This window comes from Piliocolobus tephrosceles, chromosome 13, assembly GCF_002776525.5.
Source record: "Piliocolobus tephrosceles isolate RC106 chromosome 13, ASM277652v3, whole genome shotgun sequence".
NCBI classification, from domain to species: domain Eukaryota; kingdom Metazoa; phylum Chordata; class Mammalia; order Primates; family Cercopithecidae; genus Piliocolobus; species Piliocolobus tephrosceles.
In genome coordinates, this window is record NC_045446.1 from 64,045,077 (window position 1) to 64,066,283 (window position 21,207).

Sequence of the window (21,207 nt, forward strand, 5' to 3'; positions counted from 1 at the left end):
TTAAAAATGTTAGCCCAACTTTGTGTGTTTGTTGGGTTGGGAGCAGGTTAAAGCCAGACTCGGTATCTGTTAATTCAACAGAATCTAGCATTTAATAGGTACTCAATATTTGAATAATTAGCTGGGTGTGGTGATGCACACACCTGTGGTTCCAGCTACTTCAGAGGCTGAGGTGGGAGGATGGCCTGAGCCCACTGAGGATGCAGTGAGCCCCGACTGCACCACTGCACTCCAGCCTGGGCAACAGAGACCCCGTCTCAAAAAAACAAAACAAAAACATATTTGAATAAAAAGTTTCCCCATTTGCTTTCTTCCTTCCACTAAACTGATTGAAACATCCAGAACAAGTGATGAAAGAGAAAGGCACTAATCAGGTAACCAATTTACCATTAGATTGTGAATTTAATTTAAAATAAAATGTCCCTAAAATCATCTCAGTACTTGGCACACTGACCCAAGATGTGGGGTCGGGGAGCATCCCTTACCACATTCTTTGTTTTCCTGTCAAATACTGGTGGAACAAGACAGCTGAGGATGTGTGAGATCTGACCATGAACATATGACAGCTGTTTGTGCCAGTCACGTCCAAGCCCGTGGCTCTTAACTCCAGATCCAAAAACTATCCCCAGGTTTTATACCTCCCACACCCAGCATTTAGGATTTCTTCCTCTATAATCTTGCTGGGTGCTGATCTTGGCAGGGCCATCTACTGGTGATAGGTGGTTTGAGGTCTCAGTGGTGGGCACTGGCTTGTTCTTTCCTCCTCTGCAGCTCCTCTCGCCGCCTCGACTGCTGTTCACTCATGCAATCCTTGAACGCCTGCACCTGTGGCTGGCATTGCCGCCAGTCCTGGTGCTGGGCCATGCACTCCTGCACTGCAAAGTGGGAGGCAGCACAGCCAGAGCGGGAGATCAGCTGGTCCAGTGGGTCCTCCTCCTCATCCTCCTTCTTCACCCGTTGGGTCCAGGTATGGCCTTGAGGGGCTGAGGTTGACATCCTGGGGACGGGGAGTCTACAGAACATTAACAGAGACAAGGTTAGAGTGGGGATATAATATGTAAGGTTCCTAGATTATAAATAGCACTGACCAGACTGCACTGTTTAGCCTGTTTATGTCTCCCGTGGGAGACTAAGCTTGCAGACAGATGCTTGTTTGTTTTTTTTAGGGTGTCTTGCTTTGTTGCCCAGGCTCACTGTAGCCTCCATCTTTAGGGATCAAGCAATCCTTCTGCCTCAGTCCCTCCCCGGCCAGAGTAGCTGGGACTACAGGTGTGCACCACCACACTCAGCTAATTGTTTTGATTTTTTGATAGAGATAAGGTTTTTCCATGTTGCTCAGCATGGTCTCAAACCCCTGGGCTCAGGCGATCCTCCTGCCTTGGACTCCTGAAGTGCTGAGATTACAGGTGTGAGCCAACTGTGCCCAGCTGATGTTTGTCTTGATTTACCTTTGTGCCTCCAGCACTAGGCCTGGCCGAGAGCAGGCCTGCGAAGTGGTTTGAACTGAATAAGATAAACCATGTGAGAATGCTTGACATAACATTCAATAAGTTCAATGGATTTTGCTATTGGAATATTAATTAGGTGAAATGTCATCTTTTTAGATAAGCTATCTCTGATCTACCTAAAAAGAACTAAACTTTCAGCTAGGTACGATGGCTCACACCTGTAATGCTAGCATTTTGAGAGGCTGAGGCAGGAAGATCCCTTGAGCCCAGGAGTTTGAGACCAGCCTGGGTTATGGCAAGACCTCATCTCTACAAAAAAATTTTAAAATGACTGGGTACAGTGGCTCACGCCTGTAATCCCAGCACTTTGGGAGACAGAGGTGGTTGGACTACCTGAGGTCGGGAGATCAAGACCAGCCTGACCAACATGGAGAAAGCCCGTCTCTACTAAAATTACAAAATTAGCCAGGCATGGTAGCTACTCAGGAGGCTGAGGCAGGAGAATCGTTTGAACCCGGGAGGCAGAGGTTGTGGTGAGCCGAGATCACACCACTGCACTCCAGCCTGGGCAACAAGAGCGAAACTCTGAGGCCTCAAAAAAAAAAAAAAAATAAGAAAGAAAAAAAATTTAAAAATTAGCTGGGCATGGTGGCACACACTTGTAGTCCCAGGTTCTCAAGAGGCTGAAGAGGGAGAATCCCTTGAGCCCAGGAGTTCAAAGGCTGCAGTGAGCTATGATGCTGCCACTATACTCCAGCTTAGGTGACATAGTGAGACCCTGTTTCAAATAAATAAATAACCTTTCTTCTTTTATCCTACTAGCCTTATTCTATGCTGAAGAACAAAGTTTAAAAAGTGAAAGAGGCTGGATGTGGTGGGTCACACCTGTAATCCCAACACTTTGGGAGGCCAAGGCGAGTGGAGCACGAGGTCAGAAGTTCAAGACCAGCCTGGCCAAGATGGTGAAACCCCATCTCTACTAAAAATATAAAAATTAGGTGGGCACGATGGCAGGTGCCTATAATCCCAGCTACTTGGGAGGCTGAAGCAGGAGAATCGCTTTAATCCAGGGGACAGAGGTTGCAGTGAGCCAAAGATTGCACCACTGCACTCCAGCCTGGGCGACAGAGTGAGACTCCGTCTCCAAAACAAACAAAAAAACAAAGTGAAAGGGTGCCCAAATATTAGTAGGTTTTGACACATGGGAAGGACAGAAAGAGTTCAGTGTGGCTGTAGCATACAGCATGCAGAAACCTGGCCTCTGCATCCATAAGGTGAGATGGCTTTGTAAACTATACAAAAATGTGAGATGTATTTATTTGCCCAAACTGTCACGCCCATCTGCATCAGAACACTCAGCAGAAAGCAGCACACAGAAGGAACTTAGGGTCTGAAGAGAAATGACTTCAGCCTTTGCAAAAATTTCACCATGATGGGCTGTAAAGAAACTAGAAGGACTCCTTATTGCCTTTACTGTGTCTCTCATTCACTCAACCAATGATTAAATACCTATCATGTACCAGGCACTATGCTAGTGTTGAGGATTCAAGAGTGTCTAAGTCAGTTAAGTTCCTGGCTTCATGGAGTTTACAACCTACACAAGGAGACAGGGCAGTTTACTATGCAGTGTACAGATAGCGAAGACTGGGACCACAGTGGAGGGATACCTAATCCAGACAAGGGCAGGAATAGGCAGGGAAGGCTTCCTAGAGGAAGTGATTTCCATGCTGAAACTTGACATATGGAACAAAAGTTAGCCAGAGATGGGAAAACTATTTTTGGTCAATGGAAGAGCAGGTGGTTGAGATAGAATCTGATACATAAGAGCAAAAAAAAAAAAAAAGTTCAGTGATGGGAAAATAGAGTATCAGAACAAGACAATATTAAACTGGTGGGCTTTGTAGGGCATAATAGGGAATTTAAGACTTTTTATTCTGAGGGCAATGTGGAAGTCACAAGAGGGAGTCAGGCACTTTACACAACTCATTTGCCTTGGAGGCAGTATAACTTAAGCAGGAGGGGGAAAATGGGCTTTGAAACAGACTCGGACCTAGCTTTGTCACTGCCTCATCATTTGATAACCTCTCTGGAAACACAGAGATGAAGCTGGGTGCCATGGCTCACGCCTGTAATCCCAGCACTTTGGGAGACTGAGGCGGGAGGATGGTTTGCTACCAGCCTGGGCAACATTGATCATGCCACTGCATTCCAGCCTGGGTGACAGCGGGAGACCCTGTCTCAAAAAAAAAAAAAAAAAAGGTTTGTAAGGAGGCTAGTACGTCTAAAGAGTTCAATAAATGATAGTTTTCTCTTCCTAAACAGGCCAGCAGCAAATAATTTAGAAAAAGAACAGTGGACTGGAAAGTGCTTTGGATCCTAAACCAAGAGATCCGTATTCGAATCCCAGCACTACGCCTTACTATGTAAACTTTTTCATTTTAGTTTCTCCATTAATAATATTTAATTCGCACAACAGAATGAAGATTAACGAATGAAAAGTGCTTGGGCTACAATAGGACTCAGTAAATGCTACCGTACTCTCCTCTCACCACCTTCTGGCTTCAGTCTCCGGAGTAAAATGAGGACGACCCCTGCTCAGAGATCAGGGTAGGCTAGAAGGTTGGCAGCTGGATCGTGGAGGCGGGCCTAAACTAGGAAGTCATGGAAAGGATCTTAAAGCAGAAAAATGCTGGCAGCCACGAGGCCTGAAGCGCCTCAGGGGATCGCGGACTTTGAACTTTGAGGACGTATGCGCGCGCGCGCGCGGCCGCTAATCGCTGCACCTTTGGGCCCGCAACGCCTTCTGAAGAACGCGGTACGCGATGCTCACCGAATAGGTGGGAGAAGAGGGCCCGAACGCACGCTCCTACGCGGCGGCTTGAGCTTCGCAGGCGGTTGGGGGTCCTCTGTCCATCCTTCCAGGAACCAACCCCTCGTGGGGAACGCGCATACGGAAGGGGCGGGGAATGTGAAAAAGGCACGTTTTCATTGGTGGCCTCTTAGTGTTGCGCCCACCCTCTGTCCTCGCCGCACCCTTCTCGGGGACCCACTTCCGGGAAGGGGCGGAAGAGGTGGGCTGGTGGAGGCGGGGTCGAGATGGCGGCGCCTTTGAGGATTCAGAGCGACTGGGCGCAAGCCCTGAGGTGAATCCAGGCCCGGTACAGAGTCAGAGGAGGAGGGTAGTGGATATTGCTTTTGCGTCAAGGAGAGCCATGCCTGGTCCAGGATATCAATAGAGGTTACTTCATCAATTGTTGAGGGATATGGAGGGAACAGGGTCCGGAAAAAGAAGTATCAAACCCGTATGGTCATTCTCTGAAAAGCTATCACCAGGCCAAGGGAGCACATGAGTTGTGTGATCCCCGCGTCAGAATTAGTATCAGTGAGTTGGAGAAAGACAGGGATACTGGAAGGCAGGAAGGCTCTTGGCCAAGCAGTCATTTAGCAAATACTGATTAGTCGTCAGTTATTTCCAGAAGTCCCTGAACTCACCACCACTTTGTGTATGTGATGGAACCTTTGTATTCTCCTAGGCCCCTAATGCTATATTGGGCATACTGGACGATACTATTAAGGAAACTAACACTATGTCCAGGCCCCGTACTGGATGCTTGGTGGAGCTCATATGTATACTCTAAATATAAGTGATGGTTCCTGCTCTTAAGAAGCTGATATCCAGGCCAGGTGCGGTGGCTTATGCTTGTAATCCCAGCACTTTGGAAAACAGATTGGTGGATCATTTGAGGTCAGAAGTTCAAGACCAGCCTGACCAACATGGTGAAACCCTGTCTCTACTAAAAATACAGAAATTAGCCGGGTGTGGTAGTGGGCGCCTATAATCCCAGCTACTCGGGAGGCTGAGGCAGGAGAATCGGTTGAACCCATGAGGTAGAGGTTGCAGTGAGCTGAGATTGCACCACTGCACTCCAGCCTGGGTGACAGAGCGATACTCATCTCAAAAAAAAAGAAAAGCTGAAATCTTAAGTAGGAATACACAGCAAACTATTCATTCATATAACGTTTATTGATCTTATACTGTGCCGGTTGTTTCTCTAGGAATCAGGATGGATATAGCAGTGCCATATTTGTCAACTGCTACTGCTAATAAGGGTTTTTCAAATTGAAACAATGGTGAAGATGAATGAAACAGTCTTCTGCGTTTAAGAAATTTTCACCTTACTAAGTTTATACCTTACTTAAATTAGGTGGGCTAAAATACAGACTAGTTGCTAGTACACAGAATGTGATAAGTAGTAAAGAACAATAACATGAAGTGCCACTAGGTACCTATGAGAAAGTACAGCACCAGAATCAGAAGGCTTAACTTGCCCAAGATCATGCATCTCGTCAAATGATAGAGGGTTGCTGTCAACCTAGATCTTTCTGTCTTAAAAGCATAGACCCTTTCCATTATACCCTAAAAGTGCTAGGGTGAAGAGATCAGGATTTGGATGATTGGGCAGGTGCTGAAATAATAAAAGGAATCTTGTTTGGTTATTGTGAGAGTTAATGATTGTATATGGAAAGTGCTTAGCACAGGGCTTGGTTTACAATAATCCTGATAAATATCTAATTAGATAACCTTGATTTTTCAAAGTGAGCTCACTGTTGATGGATGAGCATTAATTTAACCAACAGATATCTATTCATTAAATAGTTAATCCACAAATATTTCTTGAACAAATAAAGTTTGTCTGTCTTAGAATGATCTATACCTGATGAGAGGTTGAACTAGCTCATGTCTAAGTACTGTGACCAAACTGGAGGTTACGTGACCTTCTTTCTTCCCTTGTAACTATGGGATCCTGTTCAACTTTGGGTGAGCCTAATTAAGCTTTTGTCTTTCTTCATAGGAAGGATGAAGGGGAGGCCTGGCTGAGCTGTCATCCCCCAGGTAATAACCTATATGCTGTCACTTTAAAGAAGAAGGATTATTACCCTTAAAAGAAAGCTTCCTACATAAGCTTCCTGGCCCAGCCTCCTTACATAATACTCATAGTCTGCAAATATGCTTGACCAGTCAGTACTGTATGGCTAACACCCCAACTCCTCCATTCCAAGGGAAGGCCTTGAGATTGATTTTCCATTTGAAAGCCACAGACTTATTCATGGAGACATTGTTGATGCATGTTAATTAATCACTTACCCTGTGCTGTTGTATTCTAAGCACTTCTGCAGCTTTAACTGGGACCTTCTTGATGATAATTTCTAGATCTATAGCTCCAGCCCTGACTTCTCCATGTTCAAACAGAGATTGATCAGTTGTTTGCTGGAGATTTCTGCTTAAAGGTCTCACTGTCACCTTAAGTTACTTGACTTACTGAAGTCCAAAACCAAGCTGAGTACATTTGTTGTCAAGTGAGTTCTCTTTCTTGATTTTCTCATTTCTTAAGTTACCATCATTTTTCTAGGCACCAGAGTGAAAAACCTAGTTACTTGACCCTGCCATATCCAGGAAGCTCCCAAGTCTTATCAGTTTTTCTTTTGAACAACACTCTTATTTCATTCACAGGATTCTTTTCAAATTGGTAACCAATGTGGTACCATTCTAAAACAAATCAACCTTCCTTCTAAATTCTGTGAGAAAGTTTTGTTTTGCTGATTATTCTTCATTTCAAATGCTGCTGATATGTTGTATTTCTATAAGAAATAAAGTTTTGGCCAGGCACAGTGGCTCACACTTATAATCCTAGCACTTTGGGAAGCTGAGGCAGGAGGATCACTTGAGCCCAGGAGTTCGAGACCAGCCTGGGAAACAAAGTGAGACCCCCATCTCTATAAAAAATAATAATAAAAAAATAGGCATAGTGGCATGCTTGTATAGTCCCAGCTACTTGGTAGGCTGAGATAGGAGGATCTCTTGAGCCCAGGAGGTTGAGACTGCAGTGAGTTACGATTGAACCGTTGCACTCTTGCTGGAGTGACAGAGTGAGACCCCATCATTAAAAAAAAAAAAGATTATTGTTTATATCAGTGGAATAAAGGACTGACTTTATAGTGTTGTGACTTGCCAGTCATCTTAAAGTATAAGGCCAGATGTGGTGGCTCACACCCGTCATCCACCATTTTGGGAGGCCAAGGTGGAGGATTGCTTGAGACCAGCGTGGGGAACATAGGCAGACCTCTTGTCTACAGCAAATAAAACTAGCTGGGCATGGTGTTGGGTGTCTGTAGTCCCAGCTAGTCAAGAGGCGGAGGTGGGAGGATTGCTCAAGTCCAGCAAGTCAAGGCTGCAGTGAGCTGTGATCATGCTACTGGATCTCCTACCCTGGATCAGGGTAGCTGTGATCATGCTACGTGATCTCCTACCCTGGACCAGAAAGTAAGACCCTGTCTCTAAAAAAAGAAACACACACACAAATATACAAATATATATATACACACACATACACATATATACATATATATGTAACAAAAATTCAAGGAAAATACTATATTTTATTTTACCGATTTTATTGTGCTTAATTATGTTCAAAAATCCTCTTCTAACTGCTTGAGCTAGGATTGTGCCACTGTACTCCAGCCTGAGAGACAGAGCGAAACCCTGCCTCAATTAAAAAATAAAAATAAAAAAAATAAAAAAGCTGGGCACAGTGGCTCTACTAAAAAAAAATACAAAAAATTAGTCAGGCATTGTGGCGGGTGCCTGTAGTCCCAGCTACTCGTGAGCCTGAGGCAGGAGAATGGCATGAACCCGGGAGGCAGAGCTTGCAGTGAGCCGAGATCATGCCACCACATTCTAGCCTGGTCAACTGAGCAAGACTCCGTCTCAAAAAAAAAAGAAAAAAAAAAGCTGGGTACGGTGGCTCAAGCCTGTTATCCCAGCACTTTAGGAGGCCATGGTGGGTGGATCACCTGAGGTCAGGAGTTTGAGACCAGCCTGGCTAACATAAAACCCCGTTTCTACTAAAAATACAAAAAATTAGCCAGGCATGGTGGTGCTGCCTGTAATTGCAGCTACTCAGGAGGCTGAGGCAGGAGAATCGCTTAAACCCATGAGGTGGAGGTTGCAGTGAGTGGAGATCGCGCCATTGCATTCCAGCCTAGGTAACAAGAGCGAAACTCCGTCTCAAAAATAAATAAATAAATAAATAAAAGTTAAAAAAATACACAAAAGACCTACATTTTATTTTAACTAAAATATATAAACATACATTAAAATTCACCATCTCTTCATTAGTCCACTGATTATTACGAGGACCTTGGCTTTCTTGTAATAAACCATAACCAAAAGGCACAGTTTCTTTAAAGCAAGGCAAATCTTTACTTACGCTGAAAAAGCAAAAAGAGCAAAATGTCAACTGGGGTTTATATTTTTTTAGATCTTTTCCCTAACATTTTGCATTTATCTTGCCCATACATACTATTAAAGCAGTTTTTTTTTTTTTTTTTTTTGAGACGGTATCTTGCTCTGTCACCCGGGCTAGAGTGCAATGGGGGGATCTCAGCTCACTGCAAGCTCCGCCTCCCGGATTTACGCCATTCTCCTGCCTCAGCCTCCCGAGTAGCTGGGACTACAGGCTCCAGCCACCTCGCCCGGCTAGCTTTTTGTATTTTTTAGTAGAGACGGGGTTTCACCGTGTTAGCCAGGATGGTCTCGATCTCCTGACCTCGTGATCCGCCCGTCTCGGCCTCCCAAAGTGCTGGGATTACAGGCTTGAGCCACCGTGCCCAGCCTTAAAGCAGTTTTTTTAAACAGAGTCTTGCTCTGTCACCCAGGCTGGAATGCAGTGGCATGATCTCAGCTCACTGCAACCTCCAGTCCCGGGTTCAAGCGATTCTCGTGCCTCAGCCTCCTGAATAGCTGGGACTACAGGTGCATGTTACCATGCCCAGCTAATTTTTGTATTTTTAGTAGAGACTGGATTTCACCATGTTGGCCAGGCTGGTCTTGAACTCCTGACCTCAAGTGATCCTCCTACCTTGGCCTCCCAAAGTGTTGGGATTACAGGCATGAGCCACTGCCCGGCCTAAAACAGTTTTTTAAAAAATTATCAAGTCTTTACAAAGCAACAAACTTAGTTTTGTTTTGTTTTTAATTACCAAGCTACCTTCAACAACCAAGGAGTTTTTTGTTTGTTTGTTTTTGAGATGGAGTCTCACTCTGTTGCCCAGGCTGGAGTGCAGTGGTGCAGTCTCGGCTCACTGCAACCTCTGCCTCCCGGGTTCAAGTGATTCTCCAGCTTCAGCCTCCCGAGTAGCTGGAACTACAGGCGTGTGCCGCCATGCCTGGCTAATTTTTTTGTTTTTTTTTTTTGTTTTTTTTTTTTGAGATGGAGTTTCATTCTTGTTTTCCAGGCTGGAGGCTGGAGTGCAGTGGCACAATCTTGGCTCACTGCAACCTCCACCTCCCAGATTCAAGCAATTCTCCCTCAGCCTCCCGAGTAGCTGGGATTACAAGCATGTGCCACCATGCCTGGTTAATTTTGTATTTTTTTTTTTTTTTTAACAGAGACACGGTTTCTCCATGTTGGTCAGGCTGGTCTTGAACTCCCAACCTCAGGTGATCCATCCACCTCGACCTCCCAAAGTGCTGGGGTTACAGGCATGAGCCACCGTGCCAGACAATTTTTTGTATTTTTAGTAGAGACGGGGTTTCACCGTGTTAGTCAGGATGGTCTCCATCTCCTGATCTTGTGATCCACTCACTGTGGCCTCCCAAAGTGCTGGGATTACAGGTGTGAGCCACCGCACCCACACCTTTTTTTTTTTTTTTTTTTTTTTGAGGGTAACCTGTAGGCTTAGTTTTCTTTATGAATTGGAGTTAATGATGTCAACTCTTAAGGAGGAGGATGGTTTTTGTTTTTGTGTGCGTTTATTTTTATTTTTATATATTATTTATTTATTTATTTATTTATTTTTGAGTTGGAGTTTCACTCTTGTCGCCCAGGCTGGAGTGCAGTGGTGTGGTCTTGGCTCACTGCAACCTCCGCCTCCTGGGTTCAAGCAATTCTTCTGCCTCGGCCTCCCAAGTAGCTGAGATTGCAGGCATGTGCCACCACGCCTGGCTAATTTTTTGTTTTTGTTTTTGTTTTGAGATGTAGTCTCGCTCTGTCGCCTAGGCTGGAGTGCAGTGGCACGATCTTGGCTTACTGCAAGCTCCGCCTTCCGGGTTCATGCCATTCTCCTGCCTCAGCCTCCTGAGTAGCTGGGACTACAGGCACCCGCCACTACGCCCAGCTAATTTTTTGTGTTTTTGGTAGAGACAGGGTTTCACTGTGTTAGGCAGGATGGTCTTGAACTCCTGACCTTGTGATCCGTCCACCTCAGCCTCCCAAAGTGCTGGGATTACAGACGTGAGCCACCGTACCTGGCCTGTTCTTATTTTTTTGAGACAGGGTCTTGCCCTGTTGCTCAGGCTGGAGTACAGTTACGTGGTTATGGCTCACTGCAGCCTTGATCTCCTGGGTTCAAGAGATCCTCCCACCTAAGCCTCCTGAGTAGCTGGGACCACAGTCATGCACCACCATACCTGGCTAATTTTTTAAATTTTGTGTGGAGACAAGGTCTCACTATGTTGCCCAGGCTGATCTTGAACTCCTGTGTTTATTTTTTAATGCATGGGGTCTCACTGTGTTTCCCAGGTGCTGAATTTGAACTCCTGTGCTCAAGTGATCCTCTCTCAGCCTCCCAAGTAGCTGGGACTCTAGGTGTGATCCACCATCTTGTTTCTTGTTTTTGTTTTTAAATAACAGCTTTATTGAGATTAAAATGTGTGCTATATATGTGCTAGTTGCTTTACATATATTATTTCTAGTATCACTCCCCGGCCCCGAGAAAAGTCTATACCCGTTAACAGTCACTTTCCATGCCCCAATCCTAGCAACCACTAGTTTACTTTCTATCTCTATGGTTTTGCCTACTTTGGACATTTCATATAAATGGAATCATAAAATACATGGCCTTTTGTGTGACTTCTTTCACTTAGCATAATGTTTCTTTCTTCTTTTTTTTTTTTGAGAGTCTCACTCTGTTGTCTAGGCTGAAGTATAGTGACGCAATCTCAGCTCCTCATTGCAACCTTCACCTCCTGGATTCAAGTGATTTTTGTGCCTCAGCTTCCTGAGTAGCTGGGATTACAGGCACCCGCCACCACACCTGGGTAATTTTTGTATTTTTAGTAGAGACGAACGAGGTTTCGGCATGTTGGCCAGGCTGGTCTTGAACTCTTGGCCTCAAGTGATCTACCCACCTCGGCCTCCCAAAGTGCTGGGATTACAGGCAACTTAGTACAATGTTTCTATTTGTTGTTTTTATCAGTACTTCATTCCTTTTTGTGGCCCCGTAATACTCTGTTGTATGGATATACTATATTTTGTTCATCCATTCATCAATTGATGGACATTTATTTCTAGGTTTTGGCTGTTATGAGGGAAGGAGATTTTGATGGCAGGATAGATGGCATGAGAACCGGCTGCTGTGGGGAATGGGAGAGGTGAAAGGATTACAAAACTGCTGAGTTTAGAAACATGAATTGGATTGGTGACAATTGGCAGTTGTGTCCTTTTCTGGAGCAGTGCTCAGCAGCCTGCATGTAGGAATGTAGAAGGTAAGTGGTTGGATTGATCCCAGTTCTGCTATTATGTAGAGAAAACCAAGGCTGAGATCATTTTAGTGACTTCACAAATGTAGAGAAGTCAGCTGGGCAGGGTAACTCACCCTGTAATCCTACCACTTTGGGAGGCTGAGACAGAAGGATTGCTTGAGCCCAGTAGTTCAAGACCAGTCTGGGCAACAGTCTCTACTAAAAATAATAATAAAAAAAAAAAATAGTTGGGCATGGTGGCATGCAGGCTACTCAGGAAGCTGAGGTGGGAGAATCACTTGATTCCAGGAGACAGAGGCTGCAGTGAACCATGATCATGCCACTGCACTCTAGCCTGGGTGACAGAATGAGACCCTGTCTCAAATATTTAAAAACATATATATATGTACACACACACACACACACACACATCCACAAATGTAGAGAAGTCATTGAGTGATTGGTTGAAATGATGCACCATAAGGGCCAGACTTCTTAAGGCAGTTGGTAAACACAGTAGGGAATCATGGAGTGGGATAAAAAGTGAAGTTCCTAGGCCGGGCGCGGTGGCTCAAGCCTGTAATCCCAGCACTTTGGGAGGCCGAGAAGGGCGCATCACGAGGTCAGGAGATCAAGACCATCCTGGCCAACACGGTGAAACCCCGTCTCTACTAAAAAAATACAAAAATCTAGCTGGGCGAGGTGGCGGGCGCCTGTAGTCCCGCTACTCGGGAGGCTGAGGCAGGAGAATGGCGTAAACCCGGGAGGCGGAGCTTGCAGTGAGCTGAGATCCGGCCACTGCACTCCAGCCTGGGCTACAGAGCGAGACTCCGTCTCAAAAAAAAAAAAAAAAAAAAGTGAAGTTCCTTTAGTTCTGTTTTTGTAGCATCTGTCTAAAATAGTGCTTCATGATACTTCCTGTGAAAAGCATCTTTACTAGGTCTTCTGTAGGCCAAACTTCTCCCCTAGACTTGAGTTTCTCTGGGATTTATCCCTTAACTATCATTTCCATGACTGCTATTACCAAACTGGTGTATTAATTAATGAGTCCTTCCCTCTTGTTTTTTCTGACTTTCTTTAATTTTTTTGTTTTGAGATGATGTCTCACTGTGTCACCCATACTGGAGTGCAATGGCGTGGTCTCAGCTCACTGCAACCTCTGCCTCCCATGTTCAAGCAATTCTTCTGCCTCTGTCTCCCGAGTATTGTATCTGGGACTACAGGCACATGCCACCACACCTGGCTAATTTTTGTATTTTTAGTAGAGATGAGGTTTCACTGTGTTGGCCAGGCTGGTCTTGAACTCCTGATGTTGTGATCCACCCGCCTTGGGCTCCCAAAGTGCTGAGATTACAGGCGTGAGCCACCATGCCCAGCCGACTTTCTTTCATTCTTGATATGCTCCTCCTTAATTTGGAGTTTTCTTTCCCTTATTTTCTTCCTAGCCAGCTCCTATCTTTCTTTGAGGATCCTACGCAAGTCCCATACTCTCTAGAAAGCCCTCCCGGCCGGACGTGGTGGCTTACACCTGTAATCCCAACACTTTGGGAGGCTGAGGTGGGTGATCACCTGAGGGGAGGAGCTCGAGACCGGCCTGGCCAATATGGTGAAACCCCGTCTCTGCTAAAAATACAAAAATTAGCCATGTGTGGTGGCAGGCGCCTGTAAACCCAGCTACTTGGGAGGCTGAGGCAGGAGAACTGCTTGAACCCAGGAGGTGGAGGTTGCAGTGAGCTGAGATCGCGCCATTGCACTCCAACCTGGGCGACACTAATGAAACTCGATCTTAAAAAGAAAGCCCTCCCAGTCTTGTGTGAATCCATGATGATTTTTACTTCTCTTTTCTGTAACTTCAGTTTGGTTCAACATTTATTTACTGAATAATAAATGAATGTAGCACCCTGCTAGACTCAAGGACTTCACAGTCTGTTGGGCAAGTCAGGCATGTAAACAGTGTGTTATATGGGCTGTTTTGGACATTAATATATAAGGTGTAGAAGAAGAATGGAAACAGTTTTTTTTTTTTTTTTTTTGAGACGGAGTCTGGCTCCGTCTCCCAGGCTGGAGTGCAGTGGCCAGATCTCAGCTCACTGCAAGCTCCGCCTCCCGGGTTTACACCATTCTCCTGCCTCAGCCTCCGGAGTAGCTGGGACTACAGGCGCCCACCACCTCGCCCGGCTAGTTTTTTGTATTTTTAGTAGAGACGGGGTTTCACCGTGTTAGCCAGGATGGTCTCGATCTCCTGACCTCGTGATCCGCCCGTCTCGGCCTCCCAAAGTGCTGGGATTACAGGCTTGAGCCACTGCGTCCGGCCGGAAACAGTTTTAACTTCATTTTATCATCTGCGTGTGCTTATGTGTAGGATAATATCTTACTTAGCCCATATCTCTGCAAAATCAGTATTCTACTTAGGCAAATTTTACAGGTTACTGAAGCTTAATTCTTTACTGTGTATTATGTGTATATACTGTGGATAAATACATGTATGCATATTGATCTTCATCTTCCATCCTGGAAGAATTACATTTCACAGCCAGTTACATCAGGTTGAGATCACTCTAGCAGCCCTCTCTACAAATGCTGTATCAAATCACTAAATCTTTGTTCTTTTTTAGTCTTGAAAATGTGTTTTAGTCAGGTCGGGCACAGTGGCCCACACCTGTAAGCCCAGCACTTTGGGAGGCCAAGGCAGGCGGATCATGAGGTCAGGAGATTGAGACCATCCTGGCTGACATGGTGAAACCCCATCTCTACTAAAAATATAAAAAATTAGCTGGGTGTGGTTGCGGGTGCCTATAGTCCCAGCTACTCAGGAGGTTGAGGCAGGAAAATGGCATGAACCCAGAAGGCGGAGGTTGCAGTGAGCCGAGATCGCGCCACTGCACTCCAGCCTAGGTGACAGAGCGAGACTCCATCTCAGACAAAAAAAAAAAAAAAATAGAATATGTATTTTAGTCTTGAAAGTGTATTCCCTTTCAAATTAGAGTTGCCTAGTGCTATAGTTTGGATGTTTGACCCCTCTGAATCTCATGTTGAAATTTAATCCTCAGTGTTGGAGGTAGGGCCTAATGGGGGGTGTTTTGGGTCATGGGGGCAGACGCCTCATGAATAGATTAATGTCCTCCCTGGGGAGTGAGAGTGACTGAGTTCTCACTCTGTTCTTTCCTGAGAAAGCTGATTGTAAAAAAGATCCTGGTATCTCCCTCCTGTCTCTTACTTCCTCTCTCACCATGTGATCTCTGCACACACTGGCTCCCTTCTCCTTCTGCCATGCGTGGAAGCAGCCTGAGGCTCTCATCAGAAGCAGATGCTGGTGCCATGCTTCTTGTACAGTCTGCAGAACCGTGAGCCAAATAAAACCTCTTTTCTTTGTAAATTACCCAGCCTCAGGTATTCCTTTATAGCAACACTAAACAGACTAAGACACCTAATCTAATTCTCTTTTTACTTCACCTGACTTTTAACACAGGTACCTGTTTTTCTTTCATGGGCCAATTTCATGGGTTTACTATTTATACAGATGCCTGAATTGGGTCTTCAAAGAGAAAAATATTAAATTTTTCTTATTTTTTGAGACATGCTTTTTTTGTACCATATAGGGAAACCATCTTTGTATGGCAGCCTAACTTGTCAAGGAATTGGCCTAGATGGCATCCCAGAGGTTACAGCTTCAGAAGGATTTATTGTGAATGAAATAAATAAGGTATGTTTTTATATCTTCTAGATGGCATGATATTTAAAACTATGGTACTACCCATACGTCTACTTTAGATATTTATACAATTATCGTGTATCTCCACTTCATTTGTATGAGAATCATAGTTTTTGCTGCCTGTGAGTGTCAATAGTTTTCTTTTTCTCTTGTAGTTACATATACTTTTAAGTGCCATCAAACGTCCTCTTACTTCCCTTATATCAGCTCTGATAACGCAAGATGTATGTGTAATTTAAAATTTTCTAGTAGCCACATTATAGAGATAAAAATAAATGATGAAATTGATTTTTGTTTTGTTTTGTTTTTTGAGATGGAGTCCTGCTCTGTCACCTAGGCTGGAGTGCAATGGCACGATCTTGGCTCACTGCAACTTCTGCCTCCCGGGTTCAAGCAGTTCTCCTGCCTCAGCCTCCTTAGAAGCTGGGATTACAGGCACCTGCCACCACACCCAGCTAATTTTTGCATTTTTAGTAGAGATGCGGTTTCACCATGTTGGCCAGGCTGGTCTTGAACTCCCGACCTCGTGATCCACCTGTCTTGGCCTCCCAGAGTGCTGAGATTACAGGCATGAGCCACCACGCCTAGCCGAAATTGATTTTAATAATATATTTGATCTAACCCAGTATACCTAAAACATTATTTCAACCTGTAAATACTACTAAAAATTACTAGAGATATTTTACATTTATTTTTCTTATTAAGTCTGCAAAACTCCATGTATATTTTACTTTTACAGCTTAGTTCAGACTCTAATTTTTATTAGAAATACTTGATCTGTATTTCGGTTTTATAAAATTTACAGTTGAAAACATATGCCTGTATCCAAGTAGTTCTCAGTTGCCTGATATGGCTGTTACCTACTACACTGAACAATGTAGCCTTATAATCCATATCTGTTGAGGCCTTGATAAAGAGTCTACATTAATAGTACTTAACAGTTTTTTTTGTTTGTCTTTGAGGTGAGTAGATGGGTAAGCAAAGCATTGGTGCACCCATGATTTGCCTCTCCCTACTAATTCCGACTGCTGCAGTTAGTATGCTCTGATGAGATGATTCCCTAAGGGTGGACCAACCTTTTGTTTCATTTTTCATTTTTTGTGTAATTAAACTTTTTAGTTATAAAAATACTTTGGATATACTTACAAGAATAGAGAATACTTCATTTTTCACATAAGATTTTTAGCAAATGTTCATTCATTCCCTAAGGTGAGATGATTCCTTAAGGGTGGACCAGCCTATTGTTTCATTTTTCGTTTTTTGTGTAATTAAACTTTTTAGTTATAAAAAATATTTTGGGTATACTAACAAGAATAGAGAATACTTTGTTTTTTACATAAGATTTTTAGCAAATGTTCATTCATTACTCTCTTTGGGCCAGGTAATAGGCTACATGTTACTATATATTTCATATTTGTTTTTCATAAACAGCTATGGGTATTATAGGTGTCAGAAGATCTAAGTCTTAGTTAACTCTGACACTTATTAGCTATGTGATTTTGGACAAATAACTTAGTTCTCTGAGTCTCAGTTTCCTCATCAATAAAGCTGAGATCGTAATCTACCTCCTAGAATGGTTAATGGGGAATGAGACTGCATGTGGATGAATCTATAAAATACTACAAAAGTTAGTTTTGGTTGTTTTACATAACAATCCTGTGGGATTGGCATTTTAAATTTTCATTTTGCAGATAGGCAAACAAACTCAGGTTAATTAATCTCTAATAATCAAAGACAGACTGTATGCTGGAATTGAAACCCAGTTCTCTTAATTCCAAGTTTAGCACTACCATGCAAGCCTACGTTTTTCTCAGGTGTTTTTGCACAGCCTGGGTGCTGACTTCTTTCTTCCCTTCATACTCAGACCTGGATACAGTCCTTATCACTTCAAACATGATTGCTAATTTTTGCTGTGAACCTGCTAGGTGGGTTCAGACAGTAAGTGCTTATAGTTGAACATTCATTTGTTTCCTAACTGCCATGAGTCACTTTGCTATTTGATATTGCTACACTGTTCTCTTAAACAGTAGATCTGTCATTGTGCTTAAATGTCTAACCCTGGAGGATAAAAATGTTTGACTTAGAATTTTATCTTAGTGCAGCATACTCACACTTTTTCCACTTGGATTTTGTCTGTTCTGATCTCTCTTGCAGTTTTTCTTTAAAATATTTTCATTTTCATTAACAGCATGATTGTCCACTGCTAATATTGGAAGACATTTTAACATTTATCTTCCTTCATAGTCTGTTTGTGGATCAAAGGTTGATTTGCAAGATTGCAAAGTAGGAGAAAAGAACTGATTATTGAAATCTGTCACATAGCTTCAAAGAAATGAAGTCTTCTGAGAGCTAACCCAATTCTTACAGAGGCCCAAACACTAAGCTTTTGAAACTCCTTGCATCCTTGCTAGTATGAATATTCAGCCAAGAGAATTTAGCTGACACTTTAGTTTCTGGTACAAAAGGTAGTTCCAAATCCAGGCCAGCACTCTTGCAGCTATATGGGCTTTGTCACGCAGTTAGAAGCAAAAACTCATTTAAAGAAAGGCCTGCGGGCAGCCAGGCATGGATATGCTGGCTAAGAAAGTGCTGTTTGTGTAGATAGTCTAATTGTCATTTTAAAGGAGTAGATCTGTAAAGAACATACTGATTCAATGATGAGAATATTTTGACTTTGAAACCATTCTTTCTAATGAACTGTGACAGGACCTGTGCTTGTTGGATATAAGGAGATTCAGAAAATTTTGATTACTGAAGTCATTTTCATTGTCCTGAAGAATTACCAGAGACTTGGCTGGCCAGCACTTTGGGAGGCCGAGGTGGGTGGATCACGAAGTCAGGAGATCGAGACCATCCTGGCTAACATAGTGAAACCCCGTCTCTACTAAAAATACCAAAAAAAAAAAAAAATTTAGCCAGGCGTGGTGGTGGTTGCCTGTAGTCCCAGCTACTCAGGAGGCTGAGGCAGGAAAATGTCGTGAACCCGGAAGGCGGAGCTTGCGGATTGCGCCACTGCACTCCAGCCTGGGCGACAGTGGGAGACTCCGTCTCAAAAAAAAAAAAAAGAATTACCAGAGATTTTGAAGTACTACTACAGAAGAGATAAAAGGTTAGGGGTCCTTTGGTGAGTGTGGCTCCTCAATTCCTTATAAGAGATCTATACTTAGGTGATAGTATTGGTATTATGCTGGTTAGAGTAAGGGGCTGTCATATTGCAAGAGTCCTTGAGGGAGAGTTTACCAAGTCTTTTTTTGGAGACGCAGTCTCACTCTCTTGCCCAGGCTGGAGTGCAGTGGCACGATCTCGGCTTACTACAAGTTCCGTCTCCCAGGTTCACATTATCCTACCTCAGCCTCCGAGTAACTAGCAATACAGGCGCCCGCTACCAAATCTGGCTAATTTTTTTTGTATTTTTAGTAGGGACAGGGTTTCACTGTGTTAGCCAGGATGGTCTTGATCTCCTGACCTCGTGATCCTCCCGCCTAAGCCTCCCAAAGTGCTGGAATTAGAGGCGTGAGCCACCGCGCTCAGCCACCAAGCCTTTTTTTTAACCTCTACACATGCTACCTTGAAACACCAATATTCTTATCTAAAATGGTTACAGATGGCCTTTAGCAAGTCATGTCTCCTGAATCTAACATCTAGTTCTAAGCATACTTTCCTAATATGCCACCAGTGTTATCTTCCTACAGTAGTTGAAAGACAGGTGGTAATGACTAGGTAGAACACATGGGGCATCAAAATATAACTGTGTTACAATAACCAGTCTATGCACATGTACAGTCAATTTAGGTCTAAGCAGGGAGTAGGCACTGCAAGCCTGACCCAGGCCTACACATTTTATGGGTGTACCATAATTTACTTTACCAATTTCATCTGGTCATTGTAAATATCAGTAGTCTAACATTCTCTCTGAAAGTTCTTATAGACGGCAAGTGTACTTTTAGACTTGTCTTTTAAGACCTAGGCTTGGGGGCTGGTGCTGAGTTTCCTTATATCTCTTTATGTCCTCTTCTGCTGATCCTGTTCCTTGCCCCACTGCCAGTTGAGAGTATTGGTATTAGATTTTCTTCTGAAAACTAATGCTCTAATGCTTGTTGGTTGTATCATATTGCTTGTCTGTCTTCTGTGCAGCAGTTTATTTCAACATAAAAAGATAATGGCATCTTAGCGATACCAAATTACACTGTAGCCCTCAGCAGTTTAAAAGGACTGCTGATCTATAGGGGAGGGATAGTTTTGTGGGGTGGGAAAGGACGATGAGAGAGGGTACACTGAGAAGATGAGAATGTCCTGCCTGTAGTCCTAATGTTTTCTTTAAGAGGCTTTAATTATAATACATTGGAGGAGTTTTACTGACGAATCTCATCTTTTCCTCTTTGTTTAGAAAAGCATTCATATTTCATGTCCCAAGGAAAGTGCATCTTCTAAGTTTTTGGCACCATATACTACTTTTTCCAGAATTCATACAAAGAGTGTAAGTATTTTGATAAAATGAAGAGAAAATGTAATAGCATGTTAATTTTTCATTTTATTTGCTTGTCTGGTGCTATAAACATATTCAAAATTAATATGTCTTTCATTTACTTTGCATTGTAAGATGATACAGCTGATGAAGTGTGATGTGTTTGGCAAAACTGGTATTCGAGTCCACATAGAATATGTGTTCAGATCTACTCACTGGTAATCTTAGAGATTATATGAAATTTCCTTGTATATGTTTTAGGAGAGTTAGCAGCTTTCAGATAATGATGTAATACTTGATGCTTGGCTAGGTGCAGTGGTTCACACCTGCAATCCTAGCACTTTGGGAGGCAGAGGCAGGAGGATCACTTGAGGCCAAGAGTTTGAGACAAGCCTGGGCAACAGAGTGAAACCCTGTCTCCACAAAAAAACAAAAATTAGCTGGGCACGGTGGCACATACCTCCTCTAGTCCTAGCTACTCAGGAGGCTGAGGTGGGAGAAATTTTTGAGCCCAGGAGTTGGAGGCTGCAGTGAACTGAGATTATGCCACCGTAGTGCAGCCTGGACTCTGTCTCCAAAGAAATAAATAAATAAAAATAAATTTGTAATAGTTGATGCTTACATAAAAATGCTGCTGCTCATATTTTATTCCTTTTCCTACAGGACAGGGACATTTTCTCAAAATTTCAAATATACCATGTTGAGGAATAATTTTTGAAGGTCTTTGTAATAAAGCCTTTTCTACTACCATGGGCTTCTTGGAAGCAGAAGTGAGAAATTGGTAGATAAAACTGATTATATTGAAGCCATTCACTTCTTACTGTATGGTACGTTTTTTAAAAGAGTAATTTTTGGCCAGGCACGGTGGCTCATGCCCATAATCCTAGCACTTTGGGAGACCGAGGTGGGTGGATCACTTGAGCTCAGGAGTTTGAGACCAGCCTGAGCAACATGATGAAACCTTGTCTCTACAAAAAAATACGAAAATTAGCCAGACATGGTGCCACGTGCCTGTAGTTCCAGCCACGCTGAATGCTGAGGTAGGAGGATTGCTTGA

General features: G+C 43.4%; 2 protein-coding genes across 10 annotated transcripts in view; one reads left to right on the plus strand and one right to left on the minus strand.

The window, feature by feature from the left end:
• Positions 1-281: 281 nt before the first annotated feature.
• Positions 282-5,419, minus strand: LOC111540864 (cytochrome c oxidase assembly factor 4 homolog, mitochondrial). Of its 2 annotated transcripts, XM_023209454.2 has the most exons (3): positions 5,399-5,419; positions 2,013-2,033; positions 282-1,354 (listed from the first exon to the last, which is right to left on the minus strand). In XM_023209454.2, exon 3 carries the CDS (start codon positions 1,021-1,023, stop codon positions 733-735), a length of 291 nt encoding a protein of 96 aa, XP_023065222.1. In that variant the 5' UTR covers positions 1,024-1,354; positions 2,013-2,033; positions 5,399-5,419; the 3' UTR covers positions 282-732. The 2 variants fall into 2 exon arrangements, with proteins under 2 accessions (XP_023065222.1, XP_023065223.1); XM_023209455.1 differs by lacking the exons at positions 2,013-2,033; positions 5,399-5,419 and adding an exon at positions 4,279-4,458 and having other exon boundaries at positions 282-1,012.
• PAAF1 (proteasomal ATPase associated factor 1) overlaps positions 3,752-21,207 on the plus strand; it is a 49,538-nt gene continuing 32,082 nt past the window's right edge. For 4 of the 8 annotated variants that reach the window (XR_002731112.1, XM_023209446.1, XM_023209447.1 and 1 more), the window contains exons 1-4: positions 4,495-4,591; positions 6,302-6,342; positions 15,573-15,676; positions 20,073-20,162. Coding sequence is in view for 4 of the 8 variants with exons in the window: in XM_023209446.1 (XP_023065214.1) it covers positions 4,545-4,591; positions 6,302-6,342; positions 15,573-15,676; positions 20,073-20,162 (282 nt within the window). In the remaining 4 variants the exon portion in view is untranslated. Of the gene's footprint in view, positions 4,264-4,494; positions 4,687-6,301; positions 6,343-15,572; positions 15,677-17,163; positions 17,624-20,072; positions 20,163-21,207 lie in introns of those variants that run through there. The other 4 variants (XM_023209451.1, XM_023209453.1, XM_023209452.2 and 1 more) reach the window with 4 other exon arrangements.